Here is a 20,242-nt window from a genome sequence, read left to right as displayed (position 1 = left end):
CTCAGCTCCTCTTTGCAGCTGAATGGGTGCTGGGTGAGATGTCCCAATAGAGACTAAAACAGGGTGGGCCAAGAAACCAGCCCCTCCCTCATATACACAACACACACACACACACACACACACACACACACACACACACACACACACACACACACACACACACACACACAAGCTCTTACACAATGACAGAAAACTTGCAGAACTCTAAACAGTTTACAGAAACACAGATACACACCTCGTATGTCTGGAGTCAATGAACATGTGTGCACACAAACAAAGAGTCATGCAGACTGTGTTGTCTTACCCGTAGGTAGCCCCTCACAGTCAGACATGGCAGGGTCTTCTCTTCTAAGCTGACTTACTGCAGCCCTCTTGACTGTGACCTTTCCTTATTTTTTGTATCTCCAGTCAAACTCTTTGCTTTTGTGACAGCTTCCCTCTGTTTAACGCTCTTACTTTACTTCCAATGCCCCCTCTCTCTTTCTCTCTCTCTCTTTTTCTCTCTCTCTCTCTCAACAATCTCAGCAGTGGTCAGTGGACGTGCCAATCAAACGAGCATACACAAAGCTATTGGACAGTAAATTTGTAACCAACAGTCCTCCCTTGGGATACAGTTTCCCTTAGATACGACAGGCTGTTGGAGATATGAGACTTTCTCATATATCCTCATCACATACCTCACTGTTAAAAGTAAATCAACAAAACCTGTGGCACATTAAGAGGCTCTCTGCTGAAAAACTGGATTAGATATTCAGCAAATCTTGTTTTAGTACAAAAAAATGACTATAACAAAAAACTCTTTTCCTGTGAGGACAGTTTAGCTTACACCCGTCACTAAAGCTTCAGAATATATTTGGAAGTAGTAGCTTGTGTGTCCTGTAAGGGGCGCTAGCATCTCATTGAAGAGTAGCTCCCTCAGGCCTTCAGGTGGCCTGGATTAACCAAATTAAAAAAAAATAAAAAATCCAAAACTGAGAGACTCTGAATTAAATCTGACATTTTGACAAATAGTCTAAGTTTTTGTTTAATTTCTAATAAATAAACCAGAAGCCGTGGTTAGGAGTTGTTAAGCGCTGCCAAAGACTACCAAACACAGGCAGAAAAAAAGTTATATCTTTGGTACAGTGGAAGAGAAAAAAAGAACAGTGGAAAACAGTGAAAGGGAAAGGTGGAGAAATTGAAGAATAAAAGATCACAGCTGAGATGTCTCTTTTCCTACAGTCTCTTATAAAAGAGGAGACAAAGAAAAGTGGTTGCCCCGGACTTCATACTTCTGAGAAGATTAGCGGCCCACTTGTGAGCATAAAGGCTCCTCAGAACATTGTGCAGCTTTGACTAAACCCACCGCTAACCCCTCCATACACCAGTTCTCTTGAATGACTTTTCAGCTTACTCAGCTGACGCTTTGTCACTTGACTGAGAGGATTATCGTCCAGCATGTGACTAAGTGGGGTCAGATGGTCTGCGTGTCCAGCAACAAAAGAGTTAGAGAGGTGAGGATTTTAAGAGTTGAGGACCGAGGTTATCTTGTGATTTGAGTAGGAGGGTTTCCTGCACCGTTATCTGGCCTCCAGACCTGTCCTCCCCTCTAACCCGAGATGGCAGCCCACCCTTCACACCGGGACCAGCTTTGATGTTTGATCTCCAAGCCTTGTTTGCAGAGCAGAGTTTGAAGAGCTTCAGGGCCCTTTTGCAAACATCGCCCAAACCTTCACCCCACCAAGACCTCTTGACCCCTCTTACTCTGACTAACAGAAAGTGTTATGCAGATGACACACAGCTGTACTTATCAATGCATCCACAAGAAACAAATCAGCTGACTAAACTGAAGGCCTGTCTAAAGGACATATAAACATGGATGACCTGCAAACTTTTATTAAACTGAAGTTATTCTGCTGGGCCCAAAACACCTTAGGAACACCTTATGTAATGAGATAAGTACCCTGGATGGCATCCCCCCTGGCCCCCAGTACTACCGTAAGGAACCTAGGAGTTCTCTTGGATCAGGATCTGCCCTTTAACTCCCACATTAAAGCAAATCTCCAGGACTGCTTCTTCATCTACGTAACATCTCTAAGATCAGGCACATCCCATCTCAAAAAAGATGCAGAAAAACTATTCCATGCTTTTGTTAATTCCAGGCTGGATTACTGCAGTTCCCTCCTATCAGGCTGAACTAATAAGTCCCTAAAGAATCTCCAGCTGGTCCAAAATGCTGCTGCCCGCGTGTTGACTAGAACTGGTAGAAGAGACCATGTCTCTCCTGTACTGGCTTCTCTGCCGTGGCTCCCTGTTAAACTCAGAATAGAATTCAGAATTCTTCTTCTAACATAAAATGCCCTCAACAGTCAGGCACCTTCATTTCTGACAGAACTCATAGTCCCCTGTTATACAGCTCCAACCCTTCGCTCCCAGGATGCAGGGCTGGTTGTGGTCCTTAGAGTCTCTAAAAGTAGAATGGGAGCCAGAACATTCAGCTATCAGGTTCCCCTCCTGTGGAACCGTCTCCTGGTTTCAGTCCGGGATGCAGACAAGCTCTCTACATTTAAGAGCAGACTTAAGACCTTCCTTTTTGATCAGGCTTATATTTAGGTCTGGCTAAGGCTAGCCCTTAGATATGCTGCTATAGTTTTAGACTGCCAGGGGATGTCCTGTGGTGCACTGGGCTTCTCTCTCCTCCTCTTTGTCCTCCTATACTCATATGTGTTAACTCATCATCTTCTCTGGAGCCTTTGTGCTTTCCCACTTCCCAGATCCCTGACTGAAGACGCAGCTGGAGGAGGATACAGACCTGAGGGGGCTCAAGCTGTCACTCCATCCATCCATTTTCTACCTCTTATCCTGTTAAGGGTCACAGGGGGGCTGGAGCCTATCGCTGCAGCCTTTAGGCATGAGGAGGGGTTCACCCTGGACAGGTCACCAACCCATCGCAGGGCCAACCCATAGAGACAGACAACCATTCACAATCATGGCGAATTGTTGGGTGTAAATCCATTGAAGGAGTGTGGCGCTAGACCTGCTATTCTTGTAAAGTGTCATGAGATATCTTTTGTTGTAATTTGGCGCCACACAAATAAAATTGACTTGACTTGACTACACCAGTGGGACGATTGTCTGCAATTATTCTTTGACAGTCTTGCTGCAACTGTTCCTAATTAATTTACGATCAAACAGTGGTATTAGAACATTATGAAACATTACGCTCGCAATTGAGAGTGCATGAAAAAGAAGATGATTTATGAATAACGAAGTGCAACATTTAACGATGCTGGCATTTCAAACTGAGCCTATCATGAAGCCAACTATCGAAATGTGTTTGTGATAATAATAATACACATAATGCTAAATATATAGGACGTTCTATGAAGAGTTACGATCTGAATTTTTGAACATTTTAACATTCTGAATGGGATTGGGGTTATTATAATTTAACCAAACTGGCACAGTAGTACAGAACAACGTGATCAGCATATAAATATAACACAAGTAAAACATAATTTATTCGAATAAAAAACTTAATATGAGTTTCTGCGATGCTACAATAGTGATTAAAGTGTTAGAACCATCAACTGTTACAGTCACACACTGCTATAAAAACATCAAATTTTCTTAAAAAAAAACAAGTAGCTTTATTTAGGTGTCCATGATCAACTATCAACATTATGAAATAAAAAAAAATATGAATAGAACAGTTTGTTATTTAGCTACGGACTATAATTTACGTCCTTAAATCAAGAAGAAGTGGACCTGACTGATACGTTGTCTGGAGTTATTCTCTCTCTCCTTGCTGAGTCGACCTCCAGCTAAACCTCACGCTCATTCAACCAAGATGTTTTTCTTTCTCTCCCCTCCCCTGTGCCAGTCAAGCTCTATTTACACCAGCTCGGGTCTCACGCTACAAGCGGCTGCTGCTCCTGCTGCTGCACCTTTCCTCAGTTCACATCCGCTTGCCCATGAGACCATCAACGTATCTGCTGTACCAGTTTTAATCTGGTCTCTTGCTGTTGTCATCAGGCAAACTGTTATTCAAAAAGCTTTTTTCTATTAATCTGCAATGTTTTTCGTGTTGCGAACAATTGGTGTTTTAATATAAAATGCATGTAAATAAGGTAGTATTGCTAAAACCATTACACACAGAAGACAATTATTAGTTTTATCATCATCATGTCAGTCTATATCAAATGATTATTATTTTCCTGTGTATACTCCATTTCCATCCAGGTGACACTTCTCAGCCTGCACACATGGTTGTTCATCTGTTAAAAGATTGGGTGCATTTTAAAGTTTAAACCTGCAGTTTAAAATTAAAAGTCCTGTTAACTTAACTACTCTACTTCAAACAGCATCCAACATAGAAGAGTAAAATAAAATGTGCATGTATAAAATAAAACCTATATTCCCATTGAGGTTTTACAGGTGACGGCCAAAGGGGCCTTAATTAATATGAGAGAAAGGGCCTATTTAATGGCTCTATGTTAATGATCCTCCCGTGGCAGCAGCCCTTGTGTGTCCAGGTACTAATGAACTCTTAATAGTGTTAAATCTAACAGCCTCCGAATGATTCCACTAACTGTTTTATGGCTGTGTGGGCAGAACCCTAATTGGGGACTTGTGGCAAAGAGCACAGTTGCAGCTTTCCACAGGTTTAACAACCTGCATCAGGCTGTTGAAGCTAAACTTCATTGTGCTAAATAGAGAGAGTGAGAGGGAGACAGAGGGAGAATGCAAACAATTTCATTTATAGTGAGTCATTAGGATAATTTTTGTCATGCCCATTCCACAGGGGATGACAAGACACTGGTGGATTCTCTATCAGACGTCAGATTGAGTTATCTCAATGAAATACAAATTTTAAAAAGTTATCTTAATCAAATAAAAAGTAAATAAATCAAAAGGTGGTTTATCCTGTTCTATTCTTGCCTTAAAACCTCAAACTTCATACCCGTCATACAAAACATTTTAAAAAATTGTCTCTAGTGAAATAATTGATTGGATTATGTGATTTTTAATGTAACTGTTGATGTAAAACGATAAGCGTTATGTGCTGATAATGACAAAACCTGTGTTTGAAGACATTGTGAAATCTTATTAAATCAAAAGAGCTTCATACTCTTTGTGTATAATTCTGTAACTCAGAGGGGGGTCACAGGATGTATTCCTAGTAAATTAACTGTAGATGAGGAAGTCTCCCTCTGGCTGGGGGCAACCCCCCCCCCCCCCACCCCCACTGAGAAACGGCCGAGGTGTGACGGAGGGGATTCCAGAGCATGCAACAAAAGGCAGGCACTTTGATTTGAACAGCAGCAGCGGTAGGCACCAAGGCACACGCACACACACACACACACACACACACACACACACACACACACACACACACACACACACACACACACACACACACACACACACACTACAATCCCTGATCCTCAACAGTCCTGCCCTCAGGTCTCAGCCAGTTGAAAGACGGGGGAAACTCCAGATGCTTCACAGAAGTTGTGGGCTGTGACTTGGAAGAAGAAAGGAGAGGTGGAAGACTGGCAGGAGGTGGACACTGATGGAAGGTTTGAATTATGTATGAAATGGAAACATTTATCAGCAGTGGCGGAGGCCTAAATTAATAGTAAAGCTATCTAGAGATTTCGGCCGGAACGAGCCTTCCAAATGGAGGGGAAGGCTGTGTCAGAGCAGAGGAGGACGGGTGTGGTGAAAGGAGGTTCCACAGTCCCCATATGATGGATGGACTGGTGGGGGGGGGGGGGGGGTGAGAGGGGGCGCTTCAAAAGAAAAATGATCCAGACTACTGCTGTGATGTAGTGTAAGGGAATGCGAGGCAGCAGAACATATGGGGATCTCATGACTAAAACGTTTTGCAATAACACATGTAGTGAAGACTAAACCCAGAAGTGCGCCATTTTCAGGCTTTTGTGCTCTCGCTTTGTTTCGGAAAGTACCTGCATTTATTACAGTGCTCTCCTTAGACACTCTGCTAATCAGCTTTGCTATGCAGTGGGTCCACTGAGATGTCATTGGATACAACGCTGTGCCATTACACCTTTCTCTGTGGCTTTAGTGGCAGGCATAAACCCTTTGACTGGGGTTAACTTCAGGGCCTTTAAAACATGATCCAGACACTCCACCCCACCCCCCTAAATGCAGACAGCCAGAAATGAAAACCTCCCCTCACACACACCTACTTGGTCTCTCCTTCAGGGCCTGCTAAAGCCATTATGGCTTTAAAAGAGATTGTATCGGCTCCGGGCAGACAGGCAGACTGACAAATAGTTGGTTAGATATACAGACAGTGACCTCCGCACTAAGAAGCCTCTGTACTCTGGACAGACCGGCTAAATGTCTGGCTACTCTTCTGAGGCTCTCAGGTGTGACCGGCCAGTGTAGCACAGCCAAGGCGGCAGACACACAGGGGTGGTTCTGTGAGCCTGAATATCTGCTCTATCTCTCCGTCACAGGCTGTATACGCTCCTGCAAGCAACTTCAACACAAGCCAGATCTTCTTTCCTACAGAACTATGCAGGCATTCATTGAGTTAATGCATATTTTTAGGCTGAGCCAAGGTCAAACCTTTTGCCAGAGAACTGTCTGACACGTAATTTTTCCCTGCAGCTGCGGTTTCCAACATTTGATGACTAACTTTGCATTTGATTCAAAGACTTTAGCCAGACCACAGATGCATTGCACCAGGATTTTAAGAGAGGATGTTGGAGGCTTAGCTTAGTCATAGACGCCTTTTTCACTTGACTAACAATGTTACATTGGTGGAGCCGCCTGAACCCCACATAAGAGGCCGTTATGTCCCCTCCCAACACACACACACACACACACACACACACACACACACACACACACACACACACACACACACACACACAACTCTTCCCTAAAATTGCTGATGGCTTGTTTTCATGAACATATATTATTTCCAGATGGAGGTCATGAATAAAACCCGACGGAAACAAGTCGGGTGAAACTGGAAACTTAAAAAAACAGAAATAGAGGGGTATGGAGCTGAGTAAAAAAAAAAAGAAAAAAAAAACAACTTTCTCCTCCCCCTTTCACTCCTTGAACCATTTAAAAAGGACGTAGTTGTCAATTACATGGTTAAAAACAGAGGAACACTGTGCCACACATCGACACGAGATCAGCGATACTACATGATCCTTTTAAATGTTTCACTACCATGTAAAACAAAAAGTGACTTTCCTAGCAAAACAAACAAAAATGGGGCTTAGAGTAGCTCAACCTTTAAACCTCCACAACTAAATAAACAGTCTGTGGGGAAGAAAGGGAATACTCTCAGACTCAACTGAGAATACAAAAACTATGTGAAAACTTTCTCGAAACAATCCCAGAATGTCATCCTGATTCACCAACCTAAGGCTTTCTAGTAAACCTGAACATGAAGCTCAACGTTCTGAAATGTTGTGAATAGATTGTATTCACCATTTGTCATGCATCTGAATATGAAACATGTGGAAGCTTCAAAACAAAGCCAGATCATCCATTCGTTCAGTCACAAGAAGAGCCAAGACACACCAGCCAGACATTTTCTTGTCTGACCTAACAGGGAGGATGAGCCTCCTCTGTATGGTTCTATAAATCAAAGCTTATCACTGGAAAAACCAAAAAAACCAAAATGCATTTTCATCTTTTTTTTGGCGAGGTCAAAAGTTAAATGACCAGGTTAACTGACGTTTAAAAAGATAGTCCGAAATTTTGGGGGAAGGACATGATATTAGAGAAAGCCCTTTTATTGTGCTTGTCTAACTAAAATTAACTTTTAAAAACATTCAAAATTTTGAGTCCAAATGACATCATGTTGAGTCAACCTTTTTGAAGTCAGGCGACCAAAAAAAAAAAGAAGAGAAAAATACTGTTCACATATCAGATTCAATACAACATTTCAGACATAGCTAGCAAGAAGCTAACATGGCTCTCCCAAAAATTTAAAAATCCACTTACCGGTACTCTGAGTGCAAACTGGTGAACCCAAATCACATTTATTCTGGAGAAAATAGTAAAATACCAAGTTGTGGTATTAAATCCAGGTTTTTCCCACTTCTATCGAGCTTTAGAGGTTCTGTGAGGCAAGTTCCATTTCAGGAGAAAGCTAAGCTAACTCTTTCCTGCCCTTATGATAAGTTAAACTAACCTAGCTAGCTAGTTAGCACAGTAACACACGGACCAAAAAAACTCAAGAATGGTCTCAGTGTTCTCAACTACAACTTTGTATGATGAGGAAAAGAAAAGAATACATTTACCAAAATTGTATACCATTCATTAATCTTGTTCAGTCATTTATAATCATCTTGATTGTCGTATCTCAGGAATATACAAAACAAACCAGAAAACCACAAAATTCAAAAAACTCATCTTGATTTTTGTGGTCGTGTTTTTGTTGCTATCTGTTGTTGTTTTAGTCAGATTTTAGGTCAGCTGTGTTTACTGTGGCAAGGATAAAACACACATTCCTTAAAGGGATTATTTCTGTACAATGCAACCAGTCATTCCAGTCCCTCTTGCTGCATTGGTCCAGTGAGTTGGTTTTGGCTTTATCTAATCTTACTTAGACTCCTTATCTCAATAATCAGACTCTAATCAGCCAGCTTTGTCCAGACAACAAGGGGCCAACTGACGGCAAAGAGGACCCTGAGGCTCTCCCCATGTCTCAGCCATAAAAGTGTCATTTGTGGACAGGACATGCCCTCTCACGTTAGTGGGAGTGGTGTGGTTTAATGCTAAGAAAGTAACCGCATTCAAAGACATTTGCTCATTTTTCCTTCCACTTAATTACAACTGCTTTTCAACAGCTAGATTATTACAAACATATAAGGGAAGGCAAAGGTTTCTGGCTTCTGTCAAGAAGACATTACAGGTATTTGGTCTGAGCTTTCTCACCCGCCAGTGACTGATCAAGCTGATGATGCTACAAGTCTGGACCTCACAGCCTGGCCTTATCTCAACCTCCCGGGCTGCTCCTGGCAGGCCCATTCGTGTGCAAACCACAGATTGGGCTGATTGTCCTGATGGCTGCCTTTGTCTCCTAGTAATGCCCCCTCTCTCCCCATGAGAAAGAGCCAGTAAGTAAGCTCATTTACATGTATTAATTAAGGCTCATAATGAGCTCAGCATGGCACAGCATTTGAATGCATTCCTCCGGTATTGTGCAAACTCTGCGGAGCTCCATAGGTCTGCAGTCTCACCCATTCAAATGGGCTACAGATTGTAGTTGTGGGGGCACGTGAGCAGATAAAGGACTTAAACACACACACACACGCGCACACACACACACACACACAAAAACCCAAATCACTATAGACTAGTTTCACATCCCCCACAGATACACACACAGAGGTGCAAATGAGGAAGAAAAAAAAAACAGGCTAGTTATAGCTACACTTAATACAAAAAAAATGCAAATCACCACAACAGTAATAAAAGTAGAAACATTTATAAAATAGCAATTTGCAAAACTGTACATTTACAATAAGTGAAATATAAAATGTGAATAATTTTTCATTGAAAATAAAGGTTTTCACCCACAAGGTGCACATAAACTATAATGCACAATCATGTAAGAACAATTACATTTGATCAATATTTAAAAAAAGCACTAAACGCTATTAGCTAAGTTGACAAAAGAACAGACTGCTATGGAATGGTTTTAATCATCTCTTGCTCAATGCTGATGTGTAAATGCTTACATGCTTGTTGCCATCTTATAGCACAGCGCAGCTAAGCCAGGGAACCATGAAAAAACAGTCACAACCTCGGAGCCGTGACATCAAAGTGTATTTGTATAAGAGCTTGTTTTCTTTTCTCCTCCTCAGGCTTCCAACGCTGAGCTGCATCGACTGTTCTTATTACCTCTTTGGCTTAAAACTCCTACTTTGGGGACCCCAGCCTCACAAGAGAAGCCAGCACATGGCAAACGAAGACAAGGTAGAAAAAAAAAACATGTCGAGAGCACAAGGCTCTCCCTCCTTAATTGTACCTGAAGGGAAATCCCTTTAAATAGTAGTTGGCAGAGGCAGTGAGCTGGCAGACAGATCAAACAGTCACTGAGCAGAAGCCCTATAAATACATCACATTCACTCGCCTCACTTCAAACGCCTCCTCGGCTCAGTCTCTACGTTCCTCCTGCAAATCCACAAGGCCAAGCCACATTCATACATGTTCCAGAGGAGGACACATCTTAAGCGCAACATTTTGCATTGCTTCACATCACCGGCAGTATCATGTTTCGTCCCACTCCGTACTACATCCAGCTTGACCGGTCTGTTCCTCGTGTCACGCTGTGGAATTTTCAAGAGCTTTGGTTTTCTTCACGTATACCTCGGATGTCCCATCGGGCACCAGGTGACTGAAGCTGCTCCTGAAGGAGGCCAGGAGGCGACCTGCAAGCGGCCACACAGATGAGATGTACAGAATCATGCTGAACACGACAGGAGCGCTAACGAGGAACATGCTCGGTCTTGATCTTCTCAATTGCTTCATACATTTAGACTTTATAGGAACTGTGTGTGTATGTTTGCTTGGCAGTCAGGCTGAATTTGTGGGTAGCCATATGAGATAATTAAAGAGTATTGTTAAGGTTTGATGTGGGCTGGGAATCCATGTACGAGATCAAGTATCTTGATATAAAAAAGCGTCAGAACAGAGGAGATGGAGTTTATTTGTGGTTTTACCAACCTGTCCATGTTTTCTGACCGGTCAGACTGAAGCTGGTGCACTGAGAGTGGGAGTTGCAGACGTGTGCTGCTTCTCTAGCGCTGTGGACCGACAGCACGCAGCCCTGCTGGCTGTAGGAGGGCCAGCAGCGGTACTCCACGTTCCCAGAGGTCGCCATACCTCTCATCACGGTGTAATCTGAAAGCAGAGGAGGCACCACTTCAATACACAAGGCTAATGAAGGATTTTGAAGTGTTCTCTGAGAAGATGGACATATGGTTCGGATACAGCGGAGTGCAGAATGAAGAGAATACAGAGCATCAAAGAGGTTAATGATTCGGTGTCTTCTCCAGTGAAACATCAATTGAACTGATGATTAACAGGTTTAAAGATGAATGTCAAATTAATTTAGCTGTTTAAAATGACCCCTTCTGTTTAAACCTTGGTGATAGTCTGTTTTTTTTCTAAACAAATCCCATGAAAATTCCAAAAACAGCAGCGACCCGACAAACTAGTAATGTCTATGTAGCAACGCATGTTAAGAGTCCCAATGTTTATTAGAAACACATTAGTGAGCAACAGCGTTTAGCACTCGCGGGCATGTTTCTCAGTTACGATCAACAGGGGCGCTGCAATTTAATTTAATTTGAAGAAAATAAAAATACAGGGGCTCACCTGCCTCCTTTAACTAGAGGAGGTTGTGTTGTCATGACAAAAAAACCTTTAAAAACTAATCCAAATAGAGTTGAGGGAGGATGTAGCGTTTTCCCTGGTCAAGGTGATGAGATCATCAGAACAGGATGTGATCTGATTGATTGTTCCTAAACCTGAATTCTAGTTTGGAAAAAAAAAAAAAGCCAATTATTTTAATAATCAGTTAATTGTTTTAGTCTTTTTTTTTTTCTTCCAAGCACAAATGTCAAACATTTGATGCTTCTGGGCTCCTGAATATCAGGATATGCCAGTTTTGTGTCATTTATGTTGTCATTTATGAGAGAAAATGAAAAGTTTTTGCGTTTTGGGCTGTTGGACGGACAAAAGAAACCGTTTGAATATGTCACCTTAGAATTACGAGGAGTGTTTTCCCAATCCTTTTATTAATTGTGAAAGTAACTGCAATAATCAGTGAAATCAAATGATGAAATTGTAGCCCTACATCGCTGACAAACCATGTTTTATATGGTTTTCTTTAACCAAAAGAACACGTGTTAGTGCACAATATTTCATAAATTTGGCTTCAGCACATAAAAAAATTAAGATGGACGTGAAGCATTGCATTATCTGGCTGCCATGTTTTTCGGAGGATAATATTCATTTGTTAAGTGGCTTTACCGACCCAGAACTGTCTAAATCTAATCTATCATGGTGAGGAGAAATCTCCACTTGACATACGTTTAAGCACCTCTCACACAGCGCGCTGCTCCACGCCACCTCTCCCCTCCTCAACATTTGTGTTACATTCATCATTATAATTCTTTCAGTCAGACGTCTCGTCTTAAATCATCTGCTCCACATTAGCAGGAACCATGAGAAAGAAGCATGCAACTCATATGCCTGCGCGCAAGCACGCACGCACACCGCACACACACACACAAGACCAGGACAAAAGCCTCATCTGTGAGTCGGTACGGAGGAGGCGCACTGTTACAAACTGTTAACCTTCCTAAATGGCAGGAGCTGGTGTGTGTGTGTGTATGTGTGTGTGTGTGTTGGGGGGGGGGGGGGTATTGTTAAGAGGAAAAAGACACGAGGATCTGCCTTCTGGGTACAAGAGGAAAGAACAAGGAGAAGGAGTGTTTAGAGGATCTTTCTCAGGGGAGAAAAAAAATGAGGCCTGTTGTGGAGCGAAAGGGTGGCTGGCCTCAGCTGTTTCGGGGAAAGAGACATATGAATATAAGCTCTTTGTGCTTGGGACGACGGGCGGGAAGCAGCTTTCCTAGCGAGACCGACTGTCTCTCCAGTTTCACTTTAACAGTTTCACTTTTCTCCAACATGATTAAATGTAAAGCTCCAACAAGAAACCACCTCGTCTCCTCCATCAAATCACACATGATCTCAGCTGTGGAAAATTTACATAACCAATGAATCGACATCTGTTAGCAATTTCAAATCAAGACTTATTACCTGTTGAGTCTCTCTCTCTCACACGCACACATTCACATATTACAATGAGATCATCTTGGCTTCTTTTAGCATCGTTGTTTCTTTGGCTTCAATTGTTGATTTTTCCCCCTCCTCTCTTGTTAATGAGCCCATGTGCTTTAAAAAAAAAAAAGAAAAAAAAGCAATTGTCCAGTTGGGTAATGTTTCCTCTTATAATTGTTTAATAATTTAAAAGGGAAAAATTTGGAACCGCTTGCAGATGTAAGAAAATTGCTACATATCTTCCATTTCGCTGCTACATACTTTCATTTTTTTCAGTGGTTAGATGTTGTTTAATTTGCCATAAAGTGACAAAACTGCTAGCTTGGCTATGTCCTGAAGTTTTAATGACACCCGCTGACTAGTTTATCTGAAGCTAATAAACATGTTCAATCCTAAAAAAACAAATGCTAAAAGTGAAATATTCTATCGAGAGTTATGTACCAATTAAGCCTAATTATGCTTGGATTATTCTACCTTTTATAAAAAATATATATATATAGCAATTCTAACATGCCAAATATCATGCTGAAAGAGTACGTAGGATGTTATAGCCTGTCCAAAATTTTAGTATGCAACCAATAATCAATAATAGATGTTTGCCAGCACTGGAAACTATGCTGGTAGATGTGTCCCACAAGGCAATGCAGCAGTGATGAGAATATGGCGAACAACAACAAAAGTTCCCTCAGTATAGGTGAAATAGGCATGGGTTACCATGGTAACGAGCCTCAAACTGGCAAGGATGACAACCTGCTACTGATGCATCCGAAGAGCTCAATACTACTGTTTATGAACACAAAATATTGAGGTTAAAAAATATATGGTATGTGGTTTTGGATGCAGCATTCAAGAATAGAACCAGCCACCCTTTAGCTTAGCTTGGCATGAGCTAAGCATCAGAAACTGGGCAAAAAAAAAAAACCCAAACAAAACAAAACAAAAATAAATGAAGCATGACTCAAACAAAAGATAATACAAAGCTGAGAATATACCCCTGGTAAAAGCACAACCAGCTGTTTTACATTTTAGGTTTTTATTTAGTTCAATCAAACATTTGCTGCGGTGTCATGCTAAGTTAAGCTAACTGTAGCATTACATTTACGCGGCAGACGGGACTGACGGCAGTCTTCTCAGACAACTCATAGAAAGCAATCCAATTAGAACAATTTATGGGCACTCCTTCGCTTTAAATTATACGTAACTAAACCGAAAGCATTTAAAGAGCTTCCTCCACCACCCAAATAACATCTCAGTTTCTAGCTACACCCAGAAAATAATCTACACAAACATGATCTGCAGGTTTTATCATACATACAATCAGCAGCCAGCTTGACTCATGGCACCTCCTTGTTAAGCTAAAACATTCCCTCCTGGTGTTAGCTTCTGCACCCATGGCCTCTTTACCCCGAATCTGTGATTAAATTCACAAAGCGCTGCTATATAAACAGTCCAGCATCTGGGGGGACGGAAAATCTCACCGCAGGAACGCAGCCAGTCTCTCTGTTATTAATATTTCATAGAGCTGAGAGGAGCGGAGGGAGGGGTTACAGCCGAGTCGAGGCGAGCTGAACAGGGAAGGGAAGAACTTTCACTGTTTATACTAAGAGAATACAGAAGTGGCATGAAAAGGTTACATAAATGGCTTTATATGGGTATAAATGAGTCAGAACATTAACTGGGTTGTTTCTCGTTTATTTAAAGTCAGACATAAGTTTGTAAAAAAACCTATATATGGCTACACTGAAAGGCAACACGCTCCATGTGTGCCAACCCTGGTTTCTTTTTTTTTTTTGAAGTGAACACCGACTGTGCTTTCTGAGCCAGAGACATGCAGGATTAATCCCACTTTGTTGGTTTTGTCCTCTCATTCCAGCTGCCTAATAAACCTGTCAAAACAGCCTGAGCTGCAGAAACAACCAAACCCCCCCCCCCCTTCTTTTTTTTTTTTCATGGATACAAAGTGAAAACAGAGGTGTAGACTGTCTCTGAATGTGGATCAAAAACGGACCAAGCACCCTCAAAGAGGAAAAAAAAGGTCACAAGAGGGCCTACTGTACTTTATATAAAAAGAAAGCATCCCTTCATTCCACCAGCTTTTACCTTTGATTATTGATGGAGGCATGTTGTCCAGGTGCAGGCCAGACTTGTAGAGGTGGAGGATGTGTTCAAAAGCCTCAAGAGTCTGATTGATGTCAGCTTTCAGCTCACCTGGGCACACATAACGCAGTAAATCTGGTGAGTTACCAGATGCATCGTAACAGTCAGCTCAGGTGATTTATTTTTTCCTCTCTTGTCTAAACCAAGTCATGTGATTTCAACATATAACAACTTGTGCTCATTACCTTGTTACATGTCAGGAAACAGCTCGTTGAGCTCATTAAATGGAGCACTTAGACGAGGGCATGTCATTACACGAAGTACAATAATGGAATGATTTGCTTTCTGATCTTGGGGAGTTATCGTCCTGTCATGTCAAGACGTCTCTCGTCCTCACCTGTGGAGTTCATGATGTGGTCTACCAGGTGTGTGAGGCCGGGTGGGGCTTGGTGAGGCAGCAGGTAGGTGAAAAAATACCTGGATCCAGGCAGAAATAAGTCATTCAGAGAGGCAGAGAGACAGACAAGCCCCATCGCATAGTTCACACAGAACATGACTTGTCGAACAGTCGTGTCAAAACAAACAGTCCATAAAGCTGTCAGGAAAAAAAAGGGTTTTCAAAAAGGGAAAAGACTCATTTCTCCACTCAAACGACCAATTTATTCATCACGGCACAAATTTCCAGCTGCACGTGTTTACGATCGACAACATTTTCTGTGTCAGCTGGACCTGTATTTAAGCACGATCCGCCCATCAATCACACAGTCATCGTGTAGTAAGGCCGTCACTTTCTCTTACCTGTAAGCGTTGTAGATGTTCATCTTCTCATTCAAGCCCTCACACACTCCCTGAGCCGAGCAGGGAAGGGTGAAATTTCGGTGGGGAAACTGGAGGGAGCAGTCAGCATCTGTCTGACAGACTGTTTCCTTCGCGCTGGCATCATCGAGGTCTGTCAGCTTCAGCTCGCCTGACACAGTAACAAACTGCCTGGGCTGAAAGTCCAGCAGGGCCACAGAGCCAAGGGGAGACTGGGACAGGAAGTGGAGGAGCCGGACCAGGTCCAGACACACCTGAGGGGGGAATCGGACAAACTCTCATAAGCTGGCTTGACGAACTTCGTCCTGTAACTCAGGTTCCAAGACCAATTTCTCATGAACCAAAGTGAAGGGTAGTAAAACAATAGATAAATTCTTTCCTTTTTAATCAATAATTTTGTCAGAACCCCTTGCTGGCATTGTTAATTGTAGCTCAGTACATTTTTCTGTTAAATTTTGGAACCACAGACTTCTCAATTAAGATATCTGACCTTTGGCTCTGGCTATATTCATTGCATTCCTGCACAATTTTATGATCTTTCACTGATAAAATTTAAAATGCCAAACAAATCAATCCTAATTCTTTTGAACAGAAATTAGGATTTAACATGGTTCCTTCAAACTTCCGAAAAACCTGCAAAGGTGGTCCAACTGGAAAAATTCCTGCTCCTCAAAACTGATTTTTCCTAGAAAGGCAACACATAGCAGAACATGAGAATCGCTCTATAGCTGAACATGGTAAACTACAAAAACACAGCTCCACTCCTTTTGAAGACATTCAAACAACCGCATTTACGAGCTATTTCCTGAGACAGTGATTTTTTTTAACAGCGCTCTTTAAATCCTCTAATTAAACAGAAAGAGAAAATAAGTAGGCTGCTAACAGCGATGAAAAGGTATTAGCTATGCACTGACGGAGCATGAAATGAGCCTGTCACACTAAAAACATAGCTACAGTGTTAGGTAATGCTCGGAGTCTCTTGGACGTCACTTGGTAGGATAGAAAGCGTTGTAAAAACAGGGGCTGGTGAAACCAAACACCCCTGGATTACTGTAGCCTTCACAGAGTCAACGTAGCTGGAACTGAGAGAGGCCTCGTGGCTCCAGGGCGGTATTACCAACGAACGCCTATTAAGCTGATGTAGAGTGATTACTGAAATGATACTTGCAGAGTTTATTATTAGATCTTCTTATCCAGGAACACGAGAGTGCATGTTCTGACTGCTTTTCTTTTGCAATCACTCTCTCCTTCTCTTTCAAAACACGCATACAGCCAGCAACACAGGTATGCTCACAGTTGGAGTCAACAGAGGCCAAATTTACACTGCGGGGATCCGTGTGTGTGTGTGTGCCTGTGTGTGTGTGTGTGCGTGATGACATGACATTCCTAGCCTGCTGTGGATTAACTCCCAGACCCATCTCCATTCCAACCGTGGCCTGATCAAATACACTGAGGGACAGATGTCAGACCTCCAGAAGTTTCAGTTGTCCTCCTCCCTCATCCCTCATCTCATCTGTCAAGCGTGAGGGCTGCACATGCATCATGTGGGAAAGAGAAAGAATGTGAGAGGAGCAGTGGTTAAAGCGCTTACCCTGAATCTGTCCTCCCACGGGCTCTGGAGCAGCTGGATCATCTGGAGAGGATTCCCCTGCTCCAGGATGACCGTGACTCTTCCTCGCTCTCCTTCTCTTCCCTCCTGAGCCCCTGCATCTCCTGCACAGTGACCTCTGAGCTGCGATGCGAAGAGTCACTGTGGTTAGTCACGGTCATACAAAGAACCTGAGCAAAGATTATTATGCCGGTATTTCGAAAATAATTCTAAAGGAGAAATGACATCAGACATGAGTTTCTTCAAGTTTTGAGTGAATTTAGAGGACATGGTGTTCTGCCAGCTTTATTCTCTCCGTAGCTCAAACTTGTGACAGAAAAATCACATTAGCCAAAGGGGAATGTGCTATGAAATTAAGCGATTGAGCCCTTAAGACACACTGCTTGTCACACGACTTAAGAGCACAACTGGATGTGAGAACCGAACCCATCTGTTAAACTGAAGAAAAAGAGAGAGAGGAAAAAAAAAACTAGACCCAAATTGGGCAGTAATGGTTTGAGTGAATAAGCGCTGGGGGTTTAAGATGCAACCAGGGATAATGGAGGGGACAGAGGGACATTGTCTGCTCTTGCAAAACTAGACCCAAAGGTCGGGAGAGGGTCAATGAATTTAATTTAATTAGAAGGGAAGGTCCTAAGGAGCCAAGCAGGCTTTTCATCCACTTCACTGAACAGGAGACAAAGGAAAATGTGACCAGTGGCAATAAAAGAAATATGGACATTTTTATGTTACTTTTTGTACTCCTACTTATAGCTATACAACGTGGTTTTGAAGTTTCTTTTACTTTTATCCAGCCTTGATTAAACTGTGTCTTTCTGTGTGAGTAATTAGAGAAACTTCATACTATGTGTGCACACAGGCCCTTAAATCCGATTCAGTCCCTGTTCGTTGGAATCAAATCAGATATTTCCATGATGTTCTTTGATATTTGGACAGTAAGTCATGCATTTCATGTGGATGGAAACACATAGAGGAGGGCAAAGTTGAACGCTTTACCTTTATGATGTTGGGATGCTGCAGCCTCTGCAACAAGACTATTTCTTTCTTCAACTTGTAAGACACGAGCTCACGGCAGCCTTGAGGGTCTTTAAAATCCTCCACACACTTCCCCATGTCGATGCCCTGCTCATTGACCAGTTTCAACGCCACAGGCTGACCTCCGGCCAGATTCACTTTGACAACCAGTTTGGTGTATCCAGACCCGAGTACCTCCACCGCCTGCATGTTCACCAGAGAATCACAACCCATCTCATCCATATGCGCTCTCCTGGAGCTATGCGTGATCTCCTTCCATAGTTTATAATCCAAAGTTGGTTCAAGTGCCTGATCATACTGAGAAAAAATTCGACTTTCATCGGGTAAAAGAGGAATAATTTCTCTGCGCCTCTGGTTGAGTTGGTAACTCAACGCCCCGCGCAGTGAAGCAAACTCCTCCTCATCCCTTGGTACAGTTACATTGGAATAGTGCGAGATTCTGGCTCCAAACTGCTGCACGCTACTGATCAAGAGTGACACCAAAATAGAAAGAACCACGAAAGCCAAAAGAGCCGCCGCGCGTAAAGAGTTGCCCATAGCGGGCATGTTGCTCCGGTGGCCCGGATCCGCTGCTGCTGCTGCTGCTGCCGCTGGAGAGACGCGCCGCCGCAGGCAGAGACCACCGCTCGCTCCGAGTCAAACAACTTGTGGCTCTCTGTAGAAGCGATCAGCTCCTGGTTTCCACCTCCTCGGGAACTCCCTCTAGAGGTGTGTCCTGTCGGCTCGTAACTTTACACCCGCTGAACAACTTTGCAGGACCTCATGTTGTCATTCAATCCGCATGTTAAAGCACCTCCCGCAGCTGATTTCACCCCTGCAATCAGACTCCAAACACATGGCATTCGAACATGGTGGCTGTTATCGCGGACTGGAAAAATACTTTCATTTATCTAATCTTTAAAACGAGAAATTGATTGATTGGACTTGAATCACACACAGGAGTCAGGTTATCATGCCGTTCAGAGTTTAACAACCACCTGTTAGATCCTAAACTTCTTTTTTCTGCATGGGACTATTACAGTCCCCTTCACGATCCGTCCAGCAGGTGGCAGCAGATCACACTTTTGTCTTCATAAGGAATAACGTATTACTTCTCAGAAGCACAGTCAAATAAATTAAAATATGTTACATTCTGCAAATAAAAACACACTATCGTGTTCTTTGTTTCCGTCCAGCTGCTTGTGGTATTTCTGCTCTGGTTTTTTTCGTTTTTTTGTTTTTTTCATGAATCCATTTGTGTTTGTCTTCCAGATCTGGAGGCAGCATTGCAGCTGTAATGAAGCATTTCCCCTCACATCACCGCCCAGAGATCTGCCTCCGGAAATTACCATGGCTGTCACCTCAGTAGCAGCCACAAGCCAACATCCCCCCCCCCCCCCCCAGCCTCTCATTATATGTGTGTCTGGTGTGGTACATGTGGGTCAGGCTTTTTGTAAGTGTATATTTGTGTGCATGTGTGTGTGCAGGGTGAGCAGCTAACCCCTGTAAGTTAATCAGTGGCTGAAGTCAACAAGGCATTAGCCATGTCAGCTGCAGCACAGACGGTTCAGAAACTCTACACCAGTAACATAACAGGCTTTGGTTAAAGCTGAGGATAGAATTGCACAAAACACTCCAAACTTAAGCATGGAAGCATGTTCAAAGAACTTTAAAGGATAAAGCTTTTGAACTGTTGCGAAAGACCATATCCTCGCTCCATTAAATCACAGCTCTGAGGTCCCGCTCTTAGTCTGATGACACACTTAATCAACCCAGCATTCACATGAAGGAATCAATTTTGAACATCATGACACACTGACGCTATTAGGTCACGTCGCAGTGATAAAAATAAATCCCTCCTCATTAGCTAGGATT

At 42.6% G+C, this 20,242-nt stretch overlaps 2 protein-coding genes across 2 annotated transcripts in view; both read right to left on the bottom strand.

Moving 5' to 3' along the window:
• eml1 (EMAP like 1) overlaps window positions 1-454 on the bottom strand; it is a 41,780-nt gene extending 41,326 nt beyond the window's left edge. The window contains exon 1 of the mRNA XM_086182044.1: window positions 305-454. Within this exon, the coding sequence (XP_086038170.1) occupies window positions 305-332 (28 nt within the window). The 5' untranslated portion in view covers window positions 333-454. The remainder of the gene's footprint in view (window positions 1-304) is intronic.
• Window positions 455-9,409: 8,955 nt separating this feature from the next.
• Window positions 9,410-19,217, bottom strand: pkdccb (protein kinase domain containing, cytoplasmic b). The gene is made up of 7 exons (XM_086182276.1): window positions 18,350-19,217; window positions 17,336-17,476; window positions 15,727-15,998; window positions 15,326-15,405; window positions 14,932-15,039; window positions 10,708-10,884; window positions 9,410-10,412 (listed from the first exon to the last, which is right to left on the bottom strand). The coding sequence occupies exons 1-7, from the start codon at window positions 18,932-18,934 to the stop codon at window positions 10,306-10,308; spliced, it is 1,470 nt and encodes a 489-aa protein (XP_086038402.1). The 5' UTR covers window positions 18,935-19,217; the 3' UTR covers window positions 9,410-10,305.
• Window positions 19,218-20,242: the final 1,025 nt, after the last annotated feature.

The sequence above is a fragment of the Aulostomus chinensis genome, chromosome 17 (assembly GCF_037954235.1).
Source record: "Aulostomus chinensis isolate RoL2024-O1b breed Wild chromosome 17, RoL_Achi_v1.0, whole genome shotgun sequence".
Classification (NCBI taxonomy): Eukaryota; Metazoa; Chordata; class Actinopteri; order Syngnathiformes; family Aulostomidae; genus Aulostomus; species Aulostomus chinensis.
The sequence above is the reverse complement of the archived record's forward strand: the minus strand, read 5'-3'. Positions and strand labels throughout refer to the sequence as shown.